The sequence below is a fragment of the Cavenderia fasciculata genome (genome assembly GCF_000203815.1).
Source record: "Cavenderia fasciculata unplaced genomic scaffold Scf_ET2XIPL01COFD4-5, whole genome shotgun sequence".
Taxonomy (NCBI): domain Eukaryota; phylum Evosea; class Eumycetozoa; order Acytosteliales; family Cavenderiaceae; genus Cavenderia; species Cavenderia fasciculata.
Window position 1 is genome coordinate 899,023 of NW_004457695.1, and position 24,088 is coordinate 923,110.

The following is a 24,088-nucleotide window of genomic DNA, read 5'->3' on the forward strand; positions in this document are numbered from 1 at the left end:
GAAATTACAAAATTTCAGACCATAGGATGATCCTACCTGTACAATCAAACTAACTCTCTCTGATTGCGGAATATTACGTCACAATCACACCTTCTACCACAGCCAAGAGGCACGAGTGATCTGAGGGACAGTTACAAAAAAGGTCGTGTCTTGGATATTTGGTCTAAAAATTCGTGAAAATGAATGACACTTTGTGTCCTTTTGATGGTGCCAACTTAACATGTGGCAGGTTGACTTTCTAAAAAATTGGATCCTTTTAATTAATTTTTTTATTGAGCAATTTATAAAAATCATTTAAATTGTACCTCGGAAATTTTAGGTACCATCCTCAATGATATCATCCAAGATTACAATGACGAGGTACAATTTAAATGATTTTTATTTATTTTTTTATAGTTCTACAGAGAGAGAGATATAGTAGGGTCTCCGGATGAGGAATTGTCAGCGTAATTGATCGTGTTCAAAGACATCACAACCAAAAGAACTGATTGTTTTTTAAAGATTTAGGAATATATCTTGAAAGAAAAGTTAAGATACTAGTATAATAGATAGATACCACAATTTATTGTATGGTTAAACCAAAAGTACCGCCACATTCGTTGGGTCTAACAGACAAGATATTGATTTCAACAAGTTTTAAAATTTCTTGTAGGTGATTATTATATCAATATTATCGAAATTTCTAGTATGTTTTGGTGTAGTTGTTGTAGTAATTGTCGGAGTAGATTTTATAGGTTCCTTCAAAAGGAAAATTGTTCAAACAAGTAGGAAATAATAAAAATGAGGAACAAAGAACTTACAATCGTACATTTTGCTATATTGGAATTAGAAAGAAAGAAGAGAGTATATTTGATTGATGAAATGATAATAATAAATATAATACTAGTAGTATAAAGTATTCCATATATCCCTAAACCAGAAATAGAAATGATTCAATCAAACCTAATAAAAGAATGTTTATGATAAAAGAGCACCCCAACCAATCACCTCGTCGATTCATTGATAGGTTAAAAAGAAATCAAGTCATTCCTTCCCTTTCCCTGGCATCCCTGATCTTGCAAAATCGGGGGTATTAGTGGTTGTGGGGTGTGATGATGTCAAATTAATTGTAAGGAGGGGATCTTGAGGATTTTTGGTTTGAGAAAAAATCATTCTTGTTTTGATCACAAGACAATCGTGGTTGTAGTAGTAGTAGTAGTACAAGTAAAGAGTTATAGTTATAGTAGTAATAGTAGTAGTATTAGTCCTCTTATTATACATATGTACAAGTACAGGTATGGTAGCTGAATTGAAAGAGGGATGTGGGGTGTAGATTGATGATCGGAGTAGGAGCAGGGTAGGAGTAAAGAGTCAGAGTGTCGGAAAAGGAGAAGAAGGGAAGAAGAGGAGGAGGAGGAGGACATCAAAGTGTAGAATCAATGTACATACACATTCATACTTTTATATATATACCCTCACAGTATAACAACACATAAATACACATACAGTGACCCACCACCACCACCACAAACAACACAATACCCCACAAAAGCAGCAAGCAATAACTTTGAAGAAAGTGGGTGGTTGAGGTAAAGAAGAAGAGTAGCTGTGCTTATTCGGATAACAAGATAATATCATAATAGGATAATAATAATATTTTAAAATTATCGAGATAGATAGACAAACAAGACAGACAATAGAAGAGAACAAAACAAATCAATACAATACAATACAAAAACAGATAGATTCAGCTTGTTACCTGAAATTTCATACTTTTACTATCATTTATTCTTTCTTTGTATCAACATCAAAGAAACCGATATATATATATTATATTATATCAGTCACTTTATTTAAATAATCATCAAATCATTGGATCATTTGTAATCTCTTAGATATATATATATTCACTTCTGATCGTTGATCATTCAATCATTAAAGAAGATTCAGTCAATCAAATATGTAAAATAAAGAGGTGTAGTAACTAATAATAATAATAAAAAACCTTTTCTTTCCTCTCCTCTCCCTCTCTCTCAGACAGTATCATCATTATTAGGAAGTAGTAGAGTAGTAGAATAGTAGAGTAGTAATAGTAGTAATAGTGACTATATAATATAATTAGGTTCACCTCACTGGAAAAGTAACAATATTTCGAAATTTCCAACAAACTATAATATATATACGCATATATATAATATATTCATCATCAATAATAATATATAATATATAATAATAATTATTTTAATTTAAATTTATTAAATGATGGAACCATATTCAATCAACGAATACAATGATGAAGAAGAGGGATCATATGATGATCATGACCCATTGATCATTTCAGATAATAGTATGGGTGTACCGACCGAACCACTCATTCCACAACCAATATCGATTAAAAAGGAAAGAGGACATTCATTGGGCGAGAAATCCATCACACAATTGGCATCATTTATCTTTATCGTCAATCAAATCTATGGACCTGGTGTTCTTTCCATTCCAGTTGTATTTCAACAGGCTGGTTGGTTAATGACTCTACTTTCACTGACATTTTTCCTTTTGGTTTCGTGTCTTGCATCAACACTGCTCTGTGAATCACTCGCATTGATTCCTGGCAATCGAACATTTGAAAAGCACATAGAGTATAGTGTCGCAGTCAAATACTATTTTGGAAAGAAATGGTATCTTGTTTTTCAAATTCTAAATAATCTTTGTATTCAATCTTATAATATTGCTAGTATTGTTATTTGTGCTCAAGTATGTAAAATATAAATATAAATATATATATATATATATATAAATATATAAATATTATTAATTATTAATTATTAATTTATTTTTGTTTTTTAGTCAATGGATCAATTTTTAGTATTTATGTTTAAAAAAACATTTGCATTTAGTTTACATCCAACACTTGGATTTATAGAATGTGGAGGAGATGTCAGTGCATTATATACTACTGGAACAGTGACCATTTCACTTGGATATATTATTATCTGTGCGATTGCCATCCCAACCTCTTTTATGAATCTCGACGACAATGTAAAGGTTGTGCAAACAGCATCGTTTATATTTCTATTTGTTTTGCTCATTGAATTTATCGTGCAATACTGTATCAATGGATTTGTGCCATCTCGAGTACCGGTCATAGGTAATAACTTTGGTCAGTTGGTCAGTGTATTTGTATTTTCATGGGCGTATCCCATGTTTATACCGTCATGGGTCAATGAAAAGAAAGACCATGTCAGTGTCAACAAGGCTGTTTGGACATCTGGTGTATTCTCGTGGTGTGGATACTTGTTTATTGGATTAATGGGTGCACTGTCGTACGGGTACTTGGGAACGGACAATATTCTAAATCTGATGGGTCTAGATACTTCGCCCGTCGTCACTCGTATAGCCAGCTACTTGTTTAGCTTGGGTGTGATTCTCCCAGGTATTCCAGTATGCTTTATCACCACGCGGTACAATCTCTACGTTGGATACATCTGCGGACGCAAGATGTCATACTTTTGGGGTGTTATCGCACCCTGGTTGATTGCCTTTGTGTTTTGTCAGCAACAGGTGTTTGCCGAGCTGCTCAACTGGTCATCGCTCATCTTTAACTCGGTCGTCAACTTTATCATCCCCTTTGTCCTCTATCTCAAGGCCACCTCACCCTCGGCCAAATCCAACAGCCACTTCCACTCACCCGGCCCCATCAACCAGCACGGTGACTCGCCCGTGCAACCCTACCCCAAACGTCTCCAAAAGCATCATCGTCTCATCACCAAAGTCATCCTTGCCGCCACATGTATCATTAGCTTTACCCAAGTCATCTATGACATTTCAATGGCTGCCAAAGGTGAAGATATCCTTGCACATTAGACATCCAACAATCTCCTCCTCCTCCTCCTCCTCTTTTTTTGGAAAACATTAATTATATCATTTTTTTAAATCATCGACCAATTAATTAATTAATTAATTTCCACCTCCCCCTCCAACCCAACCTCCCTATTTCTTTTTATCAACAACAACAAAACCATGGATTGTAAATTAATATTGACCTTTTGCCAACAACAACAACAACAACAAACTTGGTTGATTCTAAAATTAGTATTTTGGAATAATCAAAAAACAAGGTCAATAATTAATTACAACCAAAAACCAATCAATTATCACCAATCAATAGTACGATACGATATGTTATATTCATCAATCAAAATACGTACTATTCATAGAGAGATAATAGATAATATATATAATATCCTAAATTAAATTAATAAATCATTATTTTATGGGATGTCTATAGTTTATAAACTACCAACAAACAAAACTACCAAAAAAACTTTTTAAAAAATACTCATAGTTCAGTGTGAGGACCACCCGATTCCATTTAATTTAATTTATTTATTCTACTTCTTTCATTCAGCTCAGCCATTATAATAGCTAATCAATGAATCATTCAATTGATTCATCATTCAAACAAAGATAGAGAGATATATAGAGATAGATAAATAACAACAGAAGTAGTAGTAGTTCTGTTGTTACAAAAGACAGAGATAGAGAGATGTTTAAAAGAAAGAGATCAGACGAAGCATTGAGCCTTGAAACTCAATATATTCAACAACAACCGCCACCAATACAACAACATTATCAACAATACCCAATACAACAACAACCACTTCAACAACAACATTCTCCATATTCAATAAGTAATCTAAATATAGATAGTGGAAGTAGTAGTAGTGGAAGTGAGGGAGAAGATGACAAGATATTAAAGATAAGGAAACTTGAAATTAGATCGTATGTATATCTTTTACCATATAGTATCATCACTTTTAATCTAATCATTTATTATTATTATTATACTCTTAGACCAACTATTCCTCTACAGCAACTGCAGCTACAACCACAACAAATACTACAACAATATAATAATAATAATAATATCCCTCATCATCAGCATACTACTCAACAACAACAACAATATAATAACGTTGATCATACTCATCACCATCAACAACCTCATCAACCTCATCATAATACACATTTTGTAAATAATAATCACCATCAACCTCATCCTCAACATCATATACCAATTACACCAACTATAATCGAACAATATAATCATAGTCAACAACAACAACAGCAACAGCAACAAACAATACCGATACACAATAATACCAATACTACCAATAATACCAACCAATACTCAAATATAAACAATACACTTCGAAATGCACATATCGACAGAATGCGATTACGTTATGGTCTCAAACCTCTTCAAGAGACATAAATAATAATAACAGTAATAATAAATAGGTAGAAATAGATTCAATCACTTTGTTCATTCAAAGTGATCCAACTCTCTTAAGCGTGTTGACTACAACAATAGTACATCGGATCGGCGAGTCGTCAAATAATATTGACGCGTTCTTGGAAATATGATTTTGTAAACAATGCTTTGGTCATTTTTTTTAAGTTCCCTCCATTTTTTAATAAAACGAAGTTATTAATATTTGATACATGTATAGACATGAACAACAGAGAAGATAGTAATAATGATGAAAATGAAAATGATACGATAGTTTGTAGCCAAGGTATAAGGAATGCAATTAATTTGTTATTAAGAGAACATACGATAGATATATTAAGTATGTAGAGAATACAAGTGAGTATGAATCAATGACTAACTATTATCTATTATTATTATTAAAGAGGTAGAGAATGAATTTCAACAACAAAAGATGATATGGGAACAAGAGAAGGATATGTTATTAAGAGCTTGTAAAAAGTTAAAAGATCAAAATGAAGCATTAAAGAATCAATTAAGATTGTTTATTAGTGAACAACAAGTTGATTTATCTCAATCATTACAACAACAACAACAACAGATACCTCAACAACAACAACAACAACAACAAACACCACCTTCACAACAACCTCAACAACGTATATTACCTGCATCTATATTAAATGCAAATAATAATAGTAATGATAAAGCTAGTCCGAAATTTAAACCAAAATCAACAACTACGACGACACCTAAACAAAAACAACATGTTGTACAACAACAACAATCTGATGACGACGATGGATTTGTATCAAAACATAAACATACACCAACTCAACCAACTTCAGCTGCTGAACAATCAGATAGTGCTACACCAAACGATAATAATGGTAGTTCTAAAAAGAAAGCTAAAAAGAGAAAGAGTAACGATCCAGCAACAGAGCAGGAAATACAAGATGAACTCGATCTCTCAATGACCTATGAATCCAAACAAGACCAGGATGACGATCCTGTCTTTGCACCTGGAAACTTTACAAGAATCGATTTCAAAAAGTATAGTCAACAACCCAACAATGAAGGTGATGACGACTCTTCTATAACGCCAACACAACAAAAACAAAAGAAGAAACACAAAGTAGTAGATGTTATTAGAAACCAAGAAGAAAGACAACAACTTCAAGGTTATGAATGTGAACATTGTAAAGAGGTATGTATCCTATATTTTATATCCATCTATCATCCCAATTTACTTATTATTATTATTTATTAATTATTAATTAGTTTTATGACGCTGTTCTTGGAGACGACTATGATAAAAAATTATTGTTAAACCAATGCTCACGTCATCGAAAGGATTATACGCCTCCATCTACACCACCAGGGTTTTGGGATTTTAGCTTTGGAGAACAATCCCCCATTAAATCAAAAATCAACAAAAAGATAAAGAGTAGTAGTAGTAGTAACAGTGATTCTAAACAACAATCTCAACAAAATCACACGTCACAAAGAACAAAGAGTATTGTTCTAACAACCACAGACGATGATTATGACCACGACAATAAATTTGATTAAAATGGATGGGCATCTAATATGACAACTGCCCAATGCTTTTTGTACAGACACCAACAACAAACATAATGTACATGAATGGATGCATCCATGTCCCTTTCATGATGAATATTCTTTATTAGACAACGATGGTGTCGATGGTATGTCCCAACAAACGAGCTGCAAATTGCAAAAAAACAGAGTCCGCCGATATCTTTTAATCTGTGTCTCTCTCACCACAATGACGAATTTTAGACATGTCATGCAATTTCGACCCCATGGTTTGGTGGAAGTTGGAGGTTGTTTTTTTTTTTAAAACCAGTTTTCATTCATTTTTGAAAGGATCTCTTTAGCCGGTTTTAAATTATAAAAATAAATAATAATAAATATTTATTTTTCAAAGGGGCCGCCCAAAGATAATAGCGTAAATTAATATTTCTTTATTAAATTAAAAAAAGTAATAGAGAGATAGAGAGACAGACGGCACTACACACATACATATAAATATATATATATTAAAGAAAGAAGACAACAACATACACACGAGTTATGCATATCTGTTACGCACAACCATACAACAACACACTATAGAAGACAAAAGAGAGATAATACACAAAGACAATAAATAGATTAGATATTTGATAGATATTAGATAGAGATGGATGAATTTGAATCATTCTTTACGCAGTTGATACCTGCACCAGAACACGATCTCTGGATGATGACACCGGATAATGCGACACTCAGTTGGATTCAGCAGCAGCAGCAACAACTGCAGCAACAGATATCTCAGGGTACTTTGACACCGGACCAACTCAGATCGTCGCTTGGAGGCTCTATACGCAACCTAAACCAAATTCAGTTGCTTCAGATGATTAATAATCAACAACAACAAAATACAAACAATAGTAATAATAATAATAATAATAATGGTCAAACAAACGACTCTTCCAACTTGTTACAACAACAACAACAGCAGCAACAACATCAACACCAACAACAACAACAACAACTACAACTACAACAACAAATGCAATTACAACAATTACTTCAACAACAACAATTGTTACAACAGCAATTAGCTGCTTCCCAACAACAGCAACAACCTCAACAACAACAACAACAAATGGGGATGATGCAACAGCAACAACAACAACAACAACAACCTCAATCTCAACACCCAAATATAGGTCTAACACAACAACAATTATTACAACACCAACAATTAGGAGAAATGCAAAAACAATACCAAAGTTTCTTGCAACACCAACAAGAGTATTTATCTCAACAACAAACACAATTAAATAATGGTCAACAACAAACACCTGAACAATTACCAACCCTCCAACAATTCCTTCAACAACAACAAACTCTTTCACCAAATACATCGCCACCACAATTATCACCACCAGATATGAATGCACATGTTATAAACCTTGTAGATAATATAGACACCTGTACAGATAGCAACCAAAGAAAAAATATGAGACGACCATCACTTCCTCCAATGATGTCAGAAGACGAACAAAAGGCTAATCGTTCCAACCAAAATATTGCCAGTCGAAACTATCGACAAAGAAGAAAAGATTACATCAAAGAGATTGAAGCAAAGTTGGCTACTCTAACATTTGAAAATCATCAACTGAAAAAAGAAAATGAATCTCTAAAGGTAAATAGATTTGTTTTAGATTGGTATTTGTATTTGGTTTGACTAACTTGTTTTTTATTTTCTATTTTTAGGAATCTGGAGGAGTTGATGTAATGAGACCAGAACCAGAATTAATAACAATGTTAATGGAAGCAAAACAAATCATTGTACAAATGAGTCAGGCAATTAAAAAGAATGACGAACGAACACTTATTTATCTACTACATCTATTCCATTCAGCCATTGCCAAGCGATATGCAGTGGCTGAAAGAGAGGTGGAAAAGATTGTTCATCCATACACACAGTCCAAGTTGGCATCGATGGGATATGTTCCCAAGATTGACCGTCCACTACTCAATATCACGGGACCTGCTAGCGAGGGCTGGTTCTCACTGTACAAACAAGAGGCCGATATCGCAGAGGAGCAGAGTCTCAAGTTGGAGGCACTTCGAAACGAACACGATCGTCAAGACATTAGACTAAAAGAGGAACGTGAGATGCTAGACAAGGAAATTAAAAAGTTCTTTTACACAAAGATTCTTGTATTGCCATCTAATCCAACTACACTTGAAGGTGCTCTTGGAGGTGGTGATGTATCTTTACAACCTTTACAAGGTGGTGGTGATGGACAACAACAACAACAACATCAACTTCAACACAATGCAAGTGGACAATTCCATGTACAAGATTTTATTCCTACCGACTCTTCACTCAACACTACACCAGTGACTAGTTCACCACTAGAGATTAACCAAATCCTAGAATTTGCCAAGAAATTGGAATCACTTAAAAACAACTTTATCAAGCATCGTAATTTGGTGGTTGATACACTTGCCTCACTCAGCAGTATCCTCAGTCCCAAGCAAGAGGCAATGTTGCTAGTTCGCGTTCACTTTAACACCACCTACAACTTTACACAGATGGAATTGCTCAAAGATGTCTGGACAACCATTCTCAACCAAAACAAGACTACTACTGGCCCCAAAACCATCGCCGAGGCATTGGCCAAATTCTCGGCATCAGAGTCTGCCAAGGCCATGCCAACCGTCGAGCAGATTGTCAAACCACCTCAATTCCATCAATACGATCCCAACCAAGTCAAAAAGGAACGTACATCCAACAAGAAAAAGTCAGCAACCAAACAAAAATCATCTTCTAAAAAGTCATCCGCCACTGTTCATCTTACGCCACAATCATCTTCTTCATCTTCCTCTTCCTTTTCATCTTCTACTCCAATTGCCACTACTCCTACTACAACCATTTCAAATAATAATAATTTAAATCTAAATAATTTAGATATTAATAGTAGTAGTGGTAGCAATAGCAGCAATGGAAATCAACAAAGTAATAGCGGTAATGGAAACATTAATAATGGTGGGAATAGTGATACGACAACCACCACAAATAATGGTGGCAACACTCCTGGAAATGATAAGAAATTCCAATGGGTCAATTTCAACTATTAAATATTAAATATTGAATTATCCCAACCTAGCCAATCTATAGCCATTTGTATAATAAAGTAGTACTCATTATTTGCTTTAAATGTAAAAAAAAAAAGAATGCATATTTTGATTTTTTTCTACACATTATCAAGTCTCAATCACTATGGGGTTTTTGCAGTGGGCTTGAGCTACCAATCCATCCATCACCACCAATATTGGGTAGATCAAATATTATTTAAAAAAATTTAGAGGAATCAATCAATGTTTTAACAAGAAGCTTTCTTTGTTTCCAATTATATATATATATCTACAAAAAGTAAAATAAAAAGTAAGTAGATTAAAAATGCAATACGATTCTATTACTAATCATTTCTGACCATAAAAATGTTTGACTGTCTAGATGGAATACAAATATTTAATCCTTTTAGTTTTATTTGCTCTTCTCTCTATGATGATCAACCCTACCATTGCTGATTGTTGTAGATTTTGTGATGGTGATTGGTCTTGTCGGGAAAGATGCAATCCAGATTGCTAGCAATCCTTTTTTAAATGATTAAATCAATAAATATATTTATCATTACATTATTTGCTAACATACATCAACGCTTTGCATTTGTCAGATAGACAAGACTGGCGGGAACAATCTTTAGAGTGAAACAACAACATTAAAGAACTATTGAGCTTTAAAATGGGCTATAGTACTTTATCATTGTTGTTTCACTCCTTTAAAAGATACTTGCCTCGATAACTACCTAGATAATATTGTTAAAAATACGAAAATTGAGAGAAGATGTATTCCACTTCGGAAATAAGTGTTGGAGAGAATGAGCCAACTCGTCAATAACTCGTAATAGTTCTTCCTCTAACTTTTTAGTCCACACTGCTCTCTTTGGTTTGTCTATTGAATTATGACTGATAATGTTTTTATTACTATTACTTTTTTTTTTAATCTTTCTGCTGCTACTTTGTTTACTTTTCTTCTTTCCCATTTATAAAATACTACTATAGTAAATATGAAACGAAAGAAGTATATATAAATAAAAAGAAAGAATAAAAGTAATGAACACTTCGGAAATTCTGCTTCCTTTTTCACTCAGGTAAAAACACACGCTCCCACTCGTCTTGCCAATTCTCAGCTTTTCTTTTTTTTTTTAATTTGAACTAAGTTAGAATACTCCCATACAACAATAAACATGTTTATATATTCATCTACATCTTACAACTAGTCCTTGAAGTCAATAGATATACTTTTAGGAAACAGTATGCATTTAGCATCAACATTCAAATCTCGAGAATGCTTTAGAACACGGTGGCTGATCAATCATCGATGGTGTACACTGTGTAGAACTAATATCATTCATGATATTTATATGAACTATAATCTATAATAATACAAGTATCTATTGTCCAACGATTGTACGTTCTCTTTGGAACTGCCCTATACATCCATGACTTGAAAAGAGGGTGACTAGCTCGTTTGATCCAATCGTCAATTTCCTCTTCTTTTGAATACTGTAATAGACCAAGACCTTCAATATGTTTGTCGTGATTGCCGTCCCAATTCTCGTGGTTTTGAAGAAAGTTATTAGCGACCATTTCCATCGTCTCGTCTGGGTCTGTCTCTGAACCTTTTATCATTAATTCTGCTATTAAATATTCAACTGCACACTTTAAAGGTACATAGGGTATCTTGATTTGGTTTTCCAATCGATAATGCCATCTACCATATGCCTTTAATGCCTTTAATGACTTTGGATGCATCTTTTTACTGTTAGCTTGCTGGCAGCAAGTTGCTGCAGTCTATCGATAGGCAAGTCTTTAATCCATTTGGGTGTAATTGATTCCCAGTCTTTAGGTCTAACGGATCGATTAGAGGTTGTTTCTGTCTCTTGATAGATCTAGTTGTTGGAATTAGGTCATCCTCTTTCTCCTTGACTTGTATGTCTTGATTTTCGATTGTACGCTTTGTTACCATTCGAATGCAACAACTCTATCCTTTCTTTCTTTCTACTAGTTTAACGTAATGTAAAAGGAATCCATTGATCAATATAGTCCTTTAGTATCTTATCTATCTATATATAAATTCCTATCGATCTTTGAAGTTCATTTTAATATTTAATTATCATCAAATTGTTGTAAATAAAAAAAGAATTATAATTGGATTGGGAAGTTCTACACTTTCATGTGTGAGTGTACTCACTCTCCATCCCTGTGGGGTGGGCTTGAACTACCAAAGTATGGATTGCATCACCTAATATTGGGGAAACATTTAAATATTTAAAAAAATTAGAGTGGACAAGTCAATCAAATGTTTTTTTAAACCAGAGACTTTCTTTCTTTGTTTCCAAATATATATATATCTACAAAATAAAAATAAATAGTAAGTAGATCTAGAAATACATTTCTTTGGTCAAAAAATGAAGAATTGTATATGACCAAATTTTAATCCTTTTAGTTTGGTAGTATTACTGGCTCTTCTTTGTATTGTGATCACCTCTGCCTTGGCCGATTGTTGTAGATTTTGTGATGATGATGGGTCTTGTAGGGAGAGATGCAATCCATCAGTCTGCTAGTCAAGTTTATCAAAACACAAATAAATCTATTACATCCAGATTTATTTGATAATGGTTTCATTGTTTTAATTACACATCAAAGCGAGAATAGAATAAATACATCCAACGCATTGCATTTTTCAGATGGAGTGAAACAACAACATTAAAGAACTAGTCGAGCGTTAAAATGGGCTATAGGACTTTATCATTGTGGTTTCACTCCTAGAAGAAAGTGCAAAAATGATCTTTACACGTGATACGATCAAACTCTTTAGGTCAAGTAAGATAGTTGCCTAGATAATATTTAATATAGTATAAAAAAGATTAAAGGATCTGTGAGTAGTGATTATTAATCTTACTTTACGTGTTATGTTAGGCAGTTATCGTATTCTTGGTAAGCCCAACTCTAAAATAATTTGAAAATATTATTTCTTTTTAATTATGCATACCTGGTGGTATAGTAAACCAAGTTCTTTTTTGAATAGACCGATGTCCTCATTGTGAAGAAGGTCAATTGGGATGTCCTTGAACTGGTTGAGAAACGGTAAGTACATATACGGTCCAATCATCTTGTCATGTAAACCAATTGATCGTCCCTCTTCTTTTAGTAGCTTCGGAGGGACCAATTGTTTGGTTTTCCAATCGATCATGCTATGTGGGGGCAATGATGATTGTTGTCCGCCGGCGACTCCTCTAGACTGATAGTATTTAGATGATCGTTCAGCCAACTCTCTCAACCATATGCCTTAATGACTTATCTTATCTTGCTATATTTCATATTATGACTCTCTTCTATCGATTGTGTGTGAATGAATTAAACAAGCGAAATTGCTGTCAGGTTTTCAAATGATGATCTCTTTGAAGTTCAATTTGTTTATTTTTTTAAAATTATTATCTTTGTTGTAAATAGATAATTATATATATAGATAGATAGAATGGATACATCAAATGACAATCGTAAAGGAACAGCAGCAGATGCAACTGCAATGTTTTCAACTATAGGAGCAGAATTGGAGCAAGAACATCAACAGAGACAAAGCATCAAGAACATCACTAGCAATATGGATCTCGCTGGTCGCAAGATCTCATTGATTGTACAATCTGCTCATTCTCTTGACATTAAACAAGCAAACAACCTCTACAGTCAAGTATCCGAGCAGGTAAAGACAGAGTTTTGCAAGAACATTGCAGAGCTCAAAGCTTTGATCAATCCTCTCGACTATTACAAATACCGTGATCATTGGAAGTCTCACATGAGTCATCTTGTATTCAACTTAACTTTTACCTATTGGTTAAGTACTAGAAAGCTTTTAAAAATCGATGAAGTTAATACTTTAATTGGTGGTATGTTACAAACATTCAAACAATCACTGTAGAGATACAAAAACACAAGTACTGACAACTCCTTTCTTATTATATATTTAGCTCAACAAAGTGGAAATAGAGACATCTCTGTTGAATTGGAAGATTATTTAATTGGTTTATGTAATCTTACAAATGAAATGGTATGATTCAACTAATTATTATTATTTATTATTTATGATGGATGGATAGTATCTAATCATTTCTATTTCTATTATTTATTTATTTATTTTTGAATTTATAGAGTAGATATTGTGTAAACTGTGTGATTAGACAGGATTATGAAACTCCAATGTTGATCAATACATTTATCAATGATATCTATGCTGGTTTCCGTCTTTTGAATCTCAAGAACGATGCGATTAGAAAGAGATTCGATTCAATGAAATACGATATAAAGAGACTCGAAGAAGTAGTATACGATCTAAGTGTAAGAAAGTTGACTACTCCAGCTGCCACTGTCACAAAATAAAACAACCTCCAACAAAGGGTGGTTGTATTAGAGAATTATAAATATATTTTGAAATGGTTGGTTATGTAATGTACAAAGAGGTTTAGTTGGTTAAAGAGAGGATGTTTTAGGGTATCCTTCTTGACCAATTATATTGGATTTAATTAATAATGTAATGGTAGAAGGTGAATATTGGTACAAATCTTTTAGTACTTGAATAGTATCTCCACCAGTGACAATAGTGTTAGCTTGTTGTTGTGATTGTTCATTCTTTGTCGCGGCGACTGGAATAAGGAATCTTGGAGCAGGATTAATTTCCTTTTCATTATTAATTAATCTAGATGAGTGAGGATGGTTATGTAATTCATCCATTTCTAGAACTGGCGCTACACAAGCATCGGTACCTTTAAATATTGATTCCCATTCATCTCTTGTTTTTGTTTCAAAAATAGATTGAAATCTTTTCTTCATGGCAGGCCATTGTTGACTGTCATTTTGGTCTGGTAGTTGATCAACTTCCTCACTACTCAATCCCATCTTGGCAATTAGAGTAGCATAGAAATGGGGTTCGATTGCACCAACAGAGATATACTTGTTATCTTTGGTTCGATACACTTCATAGTAATGTGCACCAGTGTCTAGGAAATTATCACCTCTTGCATTATCCCACATTCCATTACGTGCTTGTTTAAGTTTATATACAAATGTTGATAGATACGCTGCTCCATCCATCATTGATGAATCTATAATTTGTCCCTTTCCTTTCATTGATCAAAATGTCAAACTATTAGTTAGTATTTGTTTGTTTTGTTTTGTTTGTGTTTGTTTTATAACATTACCAGTTACAGAACGATTATAAAGTGATACAACTATACCAAATGCACATAATAAACCTCCACCTGCAAAATCACCCAAGATGTTGGCTGGAAAGACCGGTGGTTCATTCTTTCTACCAAAGAGCGAGAGAGCACCAGACAGAGCAATGTAGTTGATGTCGTGACCAGCCATCTTGGCATAATCACCTTGTTGCCCATATCCAGTCAACCTGGCAACGATGAGACGAGGATTCTTCTTTTCTAGAAGCATTCTAGGACACAACCCCAGCTTCTCCAATACACCAGGTCGATAGCAATCGATCAGTACATCGGATTGAGCACATAGGTCTGCCAACAGGGCAACACCCTCTCTTTGTTTTAAATTGATTGCTATTGATTTCTTTCCACGTGTCAATTGGTCCATTGGCTGGCCGACTATCGTACCGTCATCTTGTACTCTATCGACTCGTATGACTGTAGCTCCCAAATCAGCCATCACCATACCACAGAATGGTGCTGGTGCTAATCCTGCCAATTCAATCACCTTTATACCATTTAACATTCTCTTATCTTTCTATCTTCTATTTATCTCTATCTATATATATATCTCTATCTGTCTCTGTCCCAGTTAAACTGTATACAGTTAGTCTACAATACAAATAAATAATCTTTGAATTTAAATTAAAAAAAATCAAAACATCCTAGAAACATGTATGATGATCATATGATCTTAGTTCTTCGGAAATGGCTTGTAATTATCATTACGCAACACAAAGCATTGGGACAGGCTCGATATCGAGTCATGTTGAGACGGATCTTGTGTCTGGTGGACACGATCCAACCCTCCAAGTCTGCTGTTTCCAATTGTATTATCGAGAAACTTATTAATCGATTGGCTTGTCTATGTATCTAAATAAAGAACAAAATAGGGAACGTCCACAAACCCTATCAACAACAGCAAACAACATCTAGGAAACCGATCATTCTGCTATTGAATCGTTACTCTGGTATGACAAGACATGGTACGTTTATATAATACACTGCAGTGCAGAATCATTCGAATCAAATCAACACCTTCTAAAATAAATTTTTAATATTACCTTTAGTGAAAACAATGATAATGCTGTTAAAATCGATGATCTCTTACTAAATGATGATTTCTTGCTAAAAGTGATCTTAAAAGTAGTTTTTAATACCTTTAGTGAAAACAATGATAATGCTGTTAAATAAGTAGTTTCGAGCAATCAGGACAATTGATAAGATTGGTAAGATCTCACAGTTCAGCAAAACAGATATGATTAATTACAAATTGTTTTATTGAAATCTTTAAAGCATCTAATTTCAAAACACAATGGACGATGCAGTAAACCAATCATAATTATTTTATAGAGTAACTTATCAGGCCCCAAGTTGGCTACTCTGGAATGGCGACGATTGGCTCTATCCCTATTCAAGTTGGATATTTCTCATCGCCATTCCAGAGTAGCTAGCTAGCTATCCCGCATCAATCAATTGTGATGCAATCTCAAAAGTATCAGTAATTGTTATAATTAGCAACCCAAGCAAGGTATATATATTATATAAATAAATAGATTAAACTAATTTCCGACTTATTCCTTGACCACTTTTAGCTAAAAGTATATCTAATAAATTGTATTTTTTTATTAATTAACTAATGTGTACATGGCTCTCTCCACCAAGATCTCTCTCTCTCTCAAAGCATTTTCTTGTCTCCTTAATTTAATTATTATTATTATTATTGGTGTCGCCATCATTGTTTCTTTAATATTTAATAATTAAATGGTCTGTTGTTTAATCGGGGGGTTGGGATCCAAGCAATTGTAGTGACTGCATTATCAACCTCCTTTTCGATGCCTATGGTTTAAAGATTTATCTTTTGGTGAAATTCTTGATTGTTATTATGATTGTTATTATGATTGTTATTATTATTATTATTATTGTTGTTGGTTAATAATCATTTCCATTCTAATCATTTTAATATTATTCTTTGTATATGGTTGACCAACTTGAATGAGACCAAACCTAGTGTAGAATGATGACTTTGCTTCTCTTGCACTACACCATAGTTTTGATATACCCATCTCTTTAACCTTTTCAATTAAATAGCCTAGTAGTTTAGTACCATAACCACGTGATTGATGTTGTTCTAGTGTTGCAAACTTTCTAAATTGTGCTTCATCTTTTTGACCATTGACAAATAGTGATACTACTGATACTAGTAGTAATGATTCTTCTTTGTCTACGACGTCATTATTATTATTATTATTATCTTGACCACTTTGTTTAATGTAAACACCATAATGTAATGCAGTAGTATCGTCACCATCAATCTTTATGAAATCAAATGGTTCATGAGGATACATAACAATGTGTCTCATCAACCATACCCGATCGACTGGTACTGTTTTAATCACAACCATATCAAGAACTGATTGAGATGTTGTAGTCGTACTAGCAGAACTATCCGTCGTTGCATTATTACTTGTTATCATCTTTCACAATACTAAAGGTGATATTTCAAAACAACGAATCGGTTAATTGAAATATACCCACTGTTTGAAACATTCATTAATGATCTTCATTCATTTAATTGCAAAGTTGGTTAATTTTGAAAGACCAAAAAAAAGGAAATTAACTAAATCGAGATAGAGAGTTGGGAGGAGGAGAAGGAGACCTGTCATTGTTGTTCGGTTGTACACTTCTGAGAATGATCATTTGCAGGTTCAAATAGGTACCTATTTCAATTTTTAATGCAACTATTTTAATTATTGATAGTGGAGGAGGAGGAGGAGAGCGTTGGTGTGTTTGTTGTTGGAACTCCCAATGGAAACATCCGGTGTGATAGATTTTTGTGGCGATTGGCCAATAGAGTACATGTCATGCTCGTCGACATGTTCATGAACATGGATGGTGGAGGGAGGGGGGTGGTTAAAGATTGATATTATATTCAATGCAAATTAAATTATGCATAATTTTAAAAACATTAAATTTGAATAAATTAATTGTTACAATTGGAGCAAGCATACTGGCAAGTTCTTTTTGAACCTTCCCTCCCTTTTATATATATATGTCTGTTTTATCTTTCTTCCTCTCTGTCTCTCTGTCTATCCCTCTCATTACTATCACAATTAATAATAATAATAATAATATCAACTAACTAAATTAATTAATTTGAAAAGAATAGTAGGTAGTTATTTAGATATCTAATTTTAATTAACAATTGTTGGAAAATAATTAAAAGAACAAGAAATAATAATAATCTAGTTTAGATATCTATCTATAAGAATAAGGTAGGTTAGCGTTTAGTTTAACAAAAGGGAAGGTATTAGGGGTCGCAGTGCGCCTCAATCTTCTACCCCACATTCAAACACAACACACAACCAACCCTCATACAATTAAAAAAAAAAAGAAGGAATACAAAAAATAGGAGGATGGATGGATTGTTGTGTTGTGGTTGTTGACACACACACAAATTGTAGTGTATTTGATTTCACATACACATCTTGGCATGGTATAGTAAATCTATCATTCGTATAATCCATCATCATTCTCAGTCGGCTCATTAAAATGTACAATTGTGTTACGATTGTCTATATATTTTTTTTTTTGTTTGTTGAAGTGTGTGTGTGTGTGGAATCAAAACAGACAAGCCAAGCGATTCGCTTTCCCATACCAAAGTTTGAGTTTGTTTATGATTGATGAATATTTCCTATTTCTGTCTCTGTCCAATATATACTATCAAAATATAATCCAAATCCTAATCCCTATCCCTTATCCTAAATTAATTCATTACAATAATCAAATCAATCATTTTCAATTGATAAATATCACATCCTTCTTCTTCCTCTTCTTCTTCTTTTTGATACAAAGATTTACATTCACTTCGACTCTCTTAAAATATCCTTCTTTTCTTTCCTTCCACCTTTCTTATCATTCATCTTTTATTCTATTATATTATTATTTGTTTTTTTCTATCTCTTTAAATTTAATTAAAAGGCAGTACTTTTTGTATCTGGAATTAACATCCATTTGATACAGACACAGACAGGGTCCCAATCCAATAATAGCAAACAACAATAATATAAAAGTGTGAGTGGTCAGTATTAGAAGTATTAGAAACTATTATTAAACAGATAAAAGCAACAACCATAACAACCATTCCGACAAACAATAATTGGTTCATTCAAAACTCCCAGCTACTTGCAAATTGCAACTGACCCATTCAGTCAGAAACAAAAATAACTACAACAATCATCAACAAACTTATGTATTAGTTAAAGTTTATTTATAATTAGTAGTAGTGGTGTATGTTTAAATTTTAATACATTGTTGTTTGTTGGTGCAGTCGATTGAATTCAAATTAAAACGACATTTCCATCTCTTTTGATTTTCTTTTTGTTTTTTATTGTTTTTTGTTTGGTGTAATCTATTAAATATATTGAAATATTATTATTATTATTATTATTTAATTATTAATATTGGTTTTTTTCAATTCTCAATTGTCGATACTATAGTAGTAGTAGGATAATATAAAGTTTGGTGCATAAAACAAAAAGGATAATATATGTTAAAATAATAATAATCCCAGCAAAAGGGACCAACCAATCAACCAACCAACCAAAATAGAGTAGTTTAATAATATCAAACCATGGAACGAAAAGAGAAAAAGAAAAGGGTTCAACATGTTGGATCCTATGAAATAGGCAAAACATTGGGAAATGGAAGTTTTGGAAAAGTTAAATTAGGTACCAATATATTTACAAAAGAAAAGGTTGGTGTTTTAATTAAATTAAATTAATTAAAGAATCATTCATGAATGATAGTGGTTTAGTGTCACTGTGTGACGAGAGATCATTCTAAAAATAGATCGAAATATATATATATATTAATTGATTCCACTTTGGTTTGAATACACTACACTATGCTCTCATATTTTTAGGTTGCAGTAAAATTTATAAAGGAAAATAAGTTATCTTCAAAACAAAGAGAAACATGCATGAGGGAGATTGAAATTATGAAGTTAATGGACCACCCAAACATTGTTAGACTATTGGATGTTGTCGAGAAAAAGGAAGATAAAATGTCTTTTCTAGTAGTCGAATATGTCTCGGGTGGTGAATTGTTTGATTACATTGTAGCAAGAGAATTTATCAAGGAAAAAGAAGCAAGAAAATTCTTTAGACAAATGATCTCTGCAATCGAATATTGTCATGCTAATTTGGTTGTTCATAGAGATCTTAAACCTGAAAATCTTTTATTAGATTCAAATGGTAAAGAAACTAAAACTCAAATAATAATATTAATATTAATATTAATATTTCTATTTCTCTTTCTATTTCTATTTCTATTTGTTATTTTATTAGGTAATATAAAAATAAGTGATTTTGGTTTGAGTAATATTATTATGCCAGGAAAATTAATGGATTCATTTTGTGGATCACCTCTTTATGCAGCACCTGAAATACTTAAAGCTGAGAAATACCTTGGACCACCTGTCGATATTTGGAGTCTTGGTGTTATTCTCTATGCCATCTTGTGTGGTAGTTTACCTTGGGAAGGTGATAACCAAGCTGAAATTTCTTACAATTCAGTTCATGGAAATTATGCTGACCCAACTCATTTATCAAAAGGTTTGAAATTATATCATTTAAATACAATCATTAAAAGATATATTTGTGTCACAAATATATATTAACTTTCTTTATCTTTTGTTGTTTTTATAGAGGCTGTACATATATTAAGAAGAATGATTCAACCAAGTCCAAAATCAAGGGCGACATTGGAAGAATTAAAAATGCATCGTTGGACAAACACAGATTATGATACTCCACCACCATCATTCTTGAGTATCAGAGAACCTGTATACGAAATTAGAGATGAATTGATGCCCCATCTCATGTCACTTGGATTCTCGGATGAACAAGAAGTCAGAAAACTCATCCTACAAAATGTACAGTGTCGGGCAGTCAGTATCTACCATCTACTCTTGGATAATCTCGTTCAAAAGGAAATCAGTGAAATTAAAAATAATCTAATTAAAAAACAACAACCAAAAGATGATGTATGTTTTAAATATCAAAAGTATAAGTATATGTTTTGGAGAAATATAATTAATTAATTATTATTTTGTTTGTTTAATTTTGTTTTTATAGAATCAATCTAAGAAATTATTAAAAAGTGCACTTTCATTGGCTTCAATTCCAGAGGATGAAGCAGGAGGAGGAGGAAGTCACCAAGACAGTAATAATAGTTCATTATGTTCATCACCATCGTCTGCTCATTCATCTGGTACACATGTCAATGAAATGATTAATTCTATGGCCATCGATGACAACTCTTACCAAATTTCATCGTCCTCTCCATCAAAGAGACGACAATCTACTCCAGAGGGACCTAGTGAAGGCATGAAATACGTTTCACTACCTTCTTCACTGTCGGCACCTGCTTCGTCGCCGTCTCAGACACACAAGCAAAAACAACAAAGAATGGTACCACATTTGCAGATTCCCAAGGGTGGTGTTGGTGGTGAGTTACAACAGGAGAATGTGTCCTTGTCGGCTCGTGAGCCATTCAAGGCACCAGCCACCCCAACTTCACATCAAGATCATCCAAGTAGAAGAAGATTCTCTATCACTGGTCCACCCATTCGTGAGGAACTTCAAAATGAATTCCTACTTGACAAAGCTACTGGTGTCAGCAGCAGCAGCAGTCCACGTGGACAAGACAGTAAATCATTTATGAATAATTATAATTTTAATAATGATCATACTCAACAACAACAACAACAACAACAACAACAATATATTCAACAACAACAACAACAATATATTCAACAACAATATATGCAACAACCATTTAATCAATACCATCAACACCAACAACAATTTGCACCATTTGGTCAACAATATAATATTCAAGCACAACCTTTTTCATCACAATCATCACAAAATCAACCAATAGTTGAAGCACCAAGAACCAGAAGAATGAGTTTGGATTCGAGAATGATGGTCGATGGAGCTGACGGACCGACTGAAAAGAATGAACATTTGGCAAGCCCTAGAATGACCAAGGGTATCTTTAAGAGCTCTACTACCACCACCAAATCACCTGAACGCACCATCGAAGAGGTCAAAAAGTGTCTTGACCAAACCAATCTATTCACCAAAAAGAAGGGACCCTACATCTTTATCTGCTTTGACGATGAGACTGGTGTCAAATTTCAAATCGAAATCGTCAAGATCTCTGCTGTCAATCTTACAGGTGTACAATTAAAGAGAATCAGTGGTGACACTTGGAAATACAAAGATATTTGTACCGAAGTTGTTGAATCAATTCATATTTAACAAATCAAAATAACAAACCAAACAAAAAATAACCTAAATAATAATAATATGAAATATGAATATAAATCTATATACATCTCAATATATATTATAAACATACATGTATACTTATGGACTAAAAGAATAAAAAAAGAAATTGATTTCAAACAACGCGAAAATATAATTTTATCTCTTCTTGGTGTTGATGAGAGTTCTTGTTCATTCATTGCTTCATTCGTTGACTGTCATTCATTCATTGACTGTCATTATTAAGATTAAGATTAAAAGTGTTGAGATTAAAGGGAGAGTTGACGATCAGATGATTACTCATCGTCTCATCAACACCTCCACATTTACAAAAATTGGTTCGAAATATAAGAGGTGTGTAGGCAATTTCAGCTTACATCATCCCAAAGAAAAAAATGTATAATCTCATTGTCAAACTTGTACGAAATTCTACAAATAATCTTTATGGGACAATCATATAATTTGTAAAAAGAAGTTTAGTTATATAATTAAAGATTTATTATATATTATTGTTGTTATTGTTAATGTTAATGTTATTGTTTAGTTGTTGTATCGGGTGATATTTGGTCATTGGATAAACCACTACTACTATCACTACTATCACTACTACTACCACTACCTCTATTAAAATTTCTAACCAAAGCCTCATTAAATTCAATTTCATATTCTACATTTATACAATGACCACTTTTGAATTGAAGGAATTCGGCGGGTGCCAAATGGTCACGGAGGAGGAAAGAGTTACTTGTTCTAACCATATAATCGATATCACCACACATGATAAGAATGGGGAATCCAGATGCTTTGATGGCCGCCAAACGACGGTCTGTGAGATGATGTGTATAGACTGTTCGAATGTGTCCGACTACAGCTGCCAATGTAGGTACTTTGCTCTTACCAACCTTTTCAACATAGTCGTTGACAAGGAATTCAATATTTTTGTTGGTACCGTCCAATGTCGTCTTTTCCAAATACTCTTCCGAATACAATATTGGCATAATATATCTACCTCTAGTTGGATGATCAGTCAATGCAAATGATCTTAACATTTTTGCCATTCCATAAAGCTAAAAAGTAAAACAAACAAACAAACAAACAACTTTTGTTAATAATATGTTCTTTTCTCTATCTTATTAATATATATTTACAGGAGTAACTCTACCAAAACCACCAGCATGAGTAACACAAAGACTGAGTGATTGTAGACGTTGTGGAAATAGAGATGCAAATTCAAGGGCAATCATACCACCCATTGACACACCTACAAGATGTACTTTGTCCCATTTCAAATGATCGATCAATTCTTTGGCATCGGTTGCCATATCGCTTGAAGTATAATTGAATGAAGGTGAGTCACTTTGACCAATACCTCTATTATCAAATACACAAAACGTATACTTTGAAGAATGATTCTTATTCAAGTATTCTGTTTGTAGTTTCCATCCATCTAATGTTGTAAGGAATCCTAGTAGTTTGAGAGGTAAACAAAAAGTTAATAAAATATATATAGATCATTACAACAACATTGTCAACAAGCATACCCATAATAAACAGAATCTTCTCTTCTCCAGTACCATGAATCTCATAGTTTATATTAACTGGTGTTCCTCTATTCTGACTAACTGTTGCAAATGGCATCTTTTATA

At 33.2% G+C, this 24,088-nt stretch overlaps 11 protein-coding genes across 11 annotated transcripts; 7 read left to right on the forward strand and 4 right to left on the reverse strand.

Annotated features, from left to right (window-relative positions):
* Nucleotides 1-179: 179 nt before the first annotated feature.
* DFA_07937 (uncharacterized protein) lies at nucleotides 180-520 on the forward strand (the record flags this gene model as incomplete). Its single annotated transcript, XM_004355378.1, has 4 exons — nucleotides 180-225; nucleotides 278-360; nucleotides 397-446; nucleotides 508-520. The coding sequence occupies 4 exons, from the start codon at nucleotides 180-182 to the stop codon at nucleotides 518-520; spliced, it is 192 nt and encodes a 63-aa protein (XP_004355430.1).
* A 1,721-nt stretch (nucleotides 521-2,241) lies between these two features.
* Nucleotides 2,242-3,843, forward strand: DFA_07938 (uncharacterized protein; the record flags this gene model as incomplete). The annotated part of the gene is made up of 3 exons (XM_004355379.1): nucleotides 2,242-2,733; nucleotides 2,827-3,041; nucleotides 3,780-3,843. 3 exons carry the CDS (start codon nucleotides 2,242-2,244, stop codon nucleotides 3,841-3,843), a joined length of 771 nt encoding a protein of 256 aa, XP_004355431.1.
* A 156-nt stretch (nucleotides 3,844-3,999) lies between these two features.
* On the forward strand, nucleotides 4,000-5,254 carry DFA_07939 (uncharacterized protein; the record flags this gene model as incomplete). Its single annotated transcript, XM_004355380.1, has 3 exons — nucleotides 4,000-4,071; nucleotides 4,469-4,761; nucleotides 4,786-5,254. 3 exons carry the CDS (start codon nucleotides 4,000-4,002, stop codon nucleotides 5,252-5,254), a joined length of 834 nt encoding a protein of 277 aa, XP_004355432.1.
* A 240-nt stretch (nucleotides 5,255-5,494) lies between these two features.
* On the forward strand, nucleotides 5,495-7,424 carry DFA_07940 (uncharacterized protein; the record flags this gene model as incomplete). Its single annotated transcript, XM_004355381.1, has 5 exons — nucleotides 5,495-5,612; nucleotides 5,677-6,458; nucleotides 6,533-6,767; nucleotides 6,871-6,960; nucleotides 7,321-7,424. The coding sequence occupies 5 exons, from the start codon at nucleotides 5,495-5,497 to the stop codon at nucleotides 7,422-7,424; spliced, it is 1,329 nt and encodes a 442-aa protein (XP_004355433.1).
* A 246-nt stretch (nucleotides 7,425-7,670) lies between these two features.
* Nucleotides 7,671-9,913, forward strand: bzpQ (putative basic-leucine zipper transcription factor; the record flags this gene model as incomplete). Its single annotated transcript, XM_004355382.1, has 2 exons — nucleotides 7,671-8,468; nucleotides 8,540-9,913. 2 exons carry the CDS (start codon nucleotides 7,671-7,673, stop codon nucleotides 9,911-9,913), a joined length of 2,172 nt encoding a protein of 723 aa, XP_004355434.1.
* A 1,332-nt stretch (nucleotides 9,914-11,245) lies between these two features.
* DFA_07942 (uncharacterized protein) lies at nucleotides 11,246-11,867 on the reverse strand (the record flags this gene model as incomplete). Its single annotated transcript, XM_004355383.1, has 3 exons — nucleotides 11,246-11,560; nucleotides 11,662-11,790; nucleotides 11,865-11,867. 3 exons carry the CDS (start codon nucleotides 11,865-11,867, stop codon nucleotides 11,246-11,248), a joined length of 447 nt encoding a protein of 148 aa, XP_004355435.1.
* Nucleotides 11,868-13,379: 1,512 nt separating this feature from the next.
* Nucleotides 13,380-14,278, forward strand: DFA_07943 (uncharacterized protein; the record flags this gene model as incomplete). The annotated part of the gene is made up of 3 exons (XM_004355384.1): nucleotides 13,380-13,788; nucleotides 13,870-13,949; nucleotides 14,051-14,278. The coding sequence occupies 3 exons, from the start codon at nucleotides 13,380-13,382 to the stop codon at nucleotides 14,276-14,278; spliced, it is 717 nt and encodes a 238-aa protein (XP_004355436.1).
* A 90-nt stretch (nucleotides 14,279-14,368) lies between these two features.
* On the reverse strand, nucleotides 14,369-16,448 carry DFA_07944 (uncharacterized protein; the record flags this gene model as incomplete). Its single annotated transcript, XM_004355385.1, has 5 exons — nucleotides 14,369-15,018; nucleotides 15,097-15,646; nucleotides 15,907-15,981; nucleotides 16,173-16,291; nucleotides 16,379-16,448. The coding sequence occupies 5 exons, from the start codon at nucleotides 16,446-16,448 to the stop codon at nucleotides 14,369-14,371; spliced, it is 1,464 nt and encodes a 487-aa protein (XP_004355437.1).
* Nucleotides 16,449-17,027: 579 nt separating this feature from the next.
* Nucleotides 17,028-17,585, reverse strand: DFA_07945 (uncharacterized protein; the record flags this gene model as incomplete). The annotated part of the gene is made up of 1 exon (XM_004355386.1): nucleotides 17,028-17,585. The coding sequence occupies one exon, from the start codon at nucleotides 17,583-17,585 to the stop codon at nucleotides 17,028-17,030; it is 558 nt and encodes a 185-aa protein (XP_004355438.1).
* A 2,156-nt stretch (nucleotides 17,586-19,741) lies between these two features.
* mrkC (putative protein serine/threonine kinase) lies at nucleotides 19,742-22,436 on the forward strand (the record flags this gene model as incomplete). Its single annotated transcript, XM_004355387.1, has 5 exons — nucleotides 19,742-19,864; nucleotides 20,033-20,363; nucleotides 20,457-20,723; nucleotides 20,817-21,154; nucleotides 21,246-22,436. The coding sequence occupies 5 exons, from the start codon at nucleotides 19,742-19,744 to the stop codon at nucleotides 22,434-22,436; spliced, it is 2,250 nt and encodes a 749-aa protein (XP_004355439.1).
* A 539-nt stretch (nucleotides 22,437-22,975) lies between these two features.
* DFA_07947 (uncharacterized protein) lies at nucleotides 22,976-24,080 on the reverse strand (the record flags this gene model as incomplete). Its single annotated transcript, XM_004355388.1, has 3 exons — nucleotides 22,976-23,509; nucleotides 23,591-23,907; nucleotides 23,984-24,080. The coding sequence occupies 3 exons, from the start codon at nucleotides 24,078-24,080 to the stop codon at nucleotides 22,976-22,978; spliced, it is 948 nt and encodes a 315-aa protein (XP_004355440.1).
* Between the last annotated feature and the right edge of the window lie 8 nt (nucleotides 24,081-24,088).